This window comes from Palaemon carinicauda, chromosome 33, assembly GCF_036898095.1.
Source record: "Palaemon carinicauda isolate YSFRI2023 chromosome 33, ASM3689809v2, whole genome shotgun sequence".
Classification (NCBI taxonomy): domain Eukaryota; kingdom Metazoa; phylum Arthropoda; class Malacostraca; order Decapoda; family Palaemonidae; genus Palaemon; species Palaemon carinicauda.
The window spans coordinates 1807166-1809760 of NC_090757.1; the positions used below are offsets into that span (position 1 = coordinate 1807166).

At 42.1% G+C, this 2595-nt stretch overlaps 1 protein-coding gene across 1 annotated transcript; it reads left to right on the top strand.

Moving 5' to 3' along the window:
• The first annotated feature begins 726 nt into the window (after positions 1-726).
• Positions 727-1248, top strand: LOC137626022 (uncharacterized). Its single transcript, XM_068357108.1, has one exon. It carries the CDS (start codon positions 727-729, stop codon positions 1246-1248), a length of 522 nt encoding a protein of 173 aa, XP_068213209.1.
• Positions 1249-2595: the final 1347 nt, after the last annotated feature.

Sequence of the window (2595 nt, forward strand, 5' to 3'; positions counted from 1 at the left end):
GAGAACACCAGCTATTAAAGTCAAATCTATAAAAGACCAAACCACTGAACAACTGCTGGAAAAGTCCAAACTGGAAAATACCACCTGGTAAAGTTCAAAATGGAAAAGAACAGACCACAGAACACCTGCTGAGAAAGTCCAAAGTGGAAAAGACCAAACCAGAGAACACCAGATGGGAAAGTCAAAACTGAAAAGACCAAACCCTAGAGCGCCAGCTGGGAAAGTTCAATCTGGAAAAGACTAAACCACTAAACACCAGCTGGGAAAGTCCAAACTGAAAAGACCAATCCACAGAACACCTTCTTAGAAAGTCCAAACTGAAAAGACCACCCCACAGAACACCAGCTGGGAAAGTCAAAAATGGAAAAGACCAAACCACAAAACACCAGCTGGAATAGTCCAAACTGGAAAATACCAGCTGGAAAAGTCAAAAATGGATAAGACCAAACTGTAAAACACCAGCTGTGAAATTCCAAACTGGAAAATACCAGCTGAGAAAGTCCAAAGTGGAAAAGACCAAACCACAAAACACCATGTAGAAAAGTCCAAACTGGAAAATACCAGCTTCGAAAGTCCAAAACGGAATAAGACCATACCACAGAACACCATCTCTGAAAGTTCAAACTAGAAAATACCAGCTGGGAAAGTCCAAAGTGGAAAAGACCAAGCCACCAAAAACCAACTGGGAATGTAAAAACTGGAAAATACCAGATGGGAAAATCCAAAATGGTAAAGCGCAAACCACAAAATACCAGCTGTGAAGTCCAAACTGGAAAATACCAGCTGGAAAAGTCAAAAATGGAAAAGACCAAACCACAATACACCAGTTGGGAAAGTCCAAACTGGAAAATACCAGCTGGGAGAGTCCAAAGTGGAAAAGACCAAACCACAAAACACCAGCTGGGAAAGTCCAAAATGGAACAGACCAAACCACAGAACACCAGCTGGGAAAGTCAAAAATGGAAAAGACCAAACCACAATACACCAGCTGGGAAAGTCCAAACTGGAAAATACCAGCTGGGAGAGTCCAAAATGGAAAAGACCAAACCACAAAACACCAGCTGGGAAAGTCAAAAATGGAAAAGACCAAACCACAATACACCAGCTGGGAAAGTCCAAAATGGAACAGACCAAACCACAGAACACCAGCTGGGAAAGTCCAAATTGGAAAATACCAGCTGGGAGAGTCCAAAATGGAAAAGACCAAACCACAAAACACCTTCTGGGAAAGTCCAAATTGGAAAATAACAGCTGGGAAAGTCCAAAATGTTAAAGACCAAACCACAAAACACCAGCTGGGAAAATCCAAACTGGAAAATACCAGCTGGGAAAGTCCAAGTGGAAAAGACCAAACCACAAAACACCAGCTGGGAAAGTCCAAACTGGAAAATACCACCTGGGAAAGTGCACAATGGAACAGACCAAACCACAAAACACCAGCTGGGAAAGTTCAAACTGGAAAATACCAGCTGGGAAAGCAAAAAATGGAAAAGACCAAACCACAGAACACCAGTTGGAAAAGTCCAAACTGGAAAATACCAGCTGGGAAAGTCCAAAGTGAAAAGACCAAACCACAAACAACCATCTGGGAAAATCCAAACTGGAAAATACCAGCTGGGAAAGTCCAAAATGGAAAAGACCAAACCACAAAACACCAGCTGGGAAAGTCCAAACTGGAAAATACCAGCTGGGAAAGTCCAAAGTGAAAAGACCAAACCACAAACAACCATCTGGGAAAATCCAAACTGGAAAATACCAGCTGGGAAAGTCAAAAATGGAAAAGACCAAACCACAATACACCAGCTGGGAAAGTCCAAACTGGAAAATACCAGCTGGGAGAGTCCAAAGTGGAAAAGACCAAACCACAAAACACCAGCTGGGAAAGTCAAAAATGGAAAAGACCAAACCACAATACACCAGCTGGGAAAGTCCAAATTGGAAAATAACAGCTGGGAAAGTCAAAAATGTTAAAGACCAAACCACAAAACACCTGCTGGGAAAGTCCAAATTGGAAAATAACAGCTGGGAAAGTCAAAAATGTTAAAGACCAAACCACAAAACACCTGCTGGGAAAGTCCAAATTGGAAAATAACAGCTGGGAAAGTCCAAAATGTTAAAGACCAAACCACAAAACACCAGCTGGGAAAATCCAAACTGGAAAATACCAGCTGGGAAAGTCCAAGTGGAAAAGACCAAACCACAAAACACCAGCTGGGAAAATCCAAACTGGAAAATACCAGCTGGGAAAGTCCAAGTGGAACAGACCAAACCACAAAACACCAGCTGGGAAAGTTCAAACTGGAAAATACCAACTGGGAAAGCAAAAAATGGAAAAGACCAAACCACAAAACACCTGCTGGGAAAGTCCAAATTGGAAAATACCAGCTGGGAAAGTCCAAAGTGAAAAGACCAAACCACAAACAACCATCTGGGAAAATCCAAACTGGAAAATACCAGCTGGGAAAGTCCAAAATGGAAAAGACCAAACCACAAAACACCAGCTGGGAAAGTCCAAACTGGAAAATACCAGCTGGGAAAGTCCAAAGTGAAAAGACCAAACCACAAACAACCATCTGGGAAAATCCAAACTGGAAA

Coding starts and splice junctions, on each gene's coding strand:
- LOC137626022 (XM_068357108.1), top strand. CDS start 727: ATGGTAAAGCGCAAACCACAAAATACCAGCTGTGAAGTCCAAACTGGA.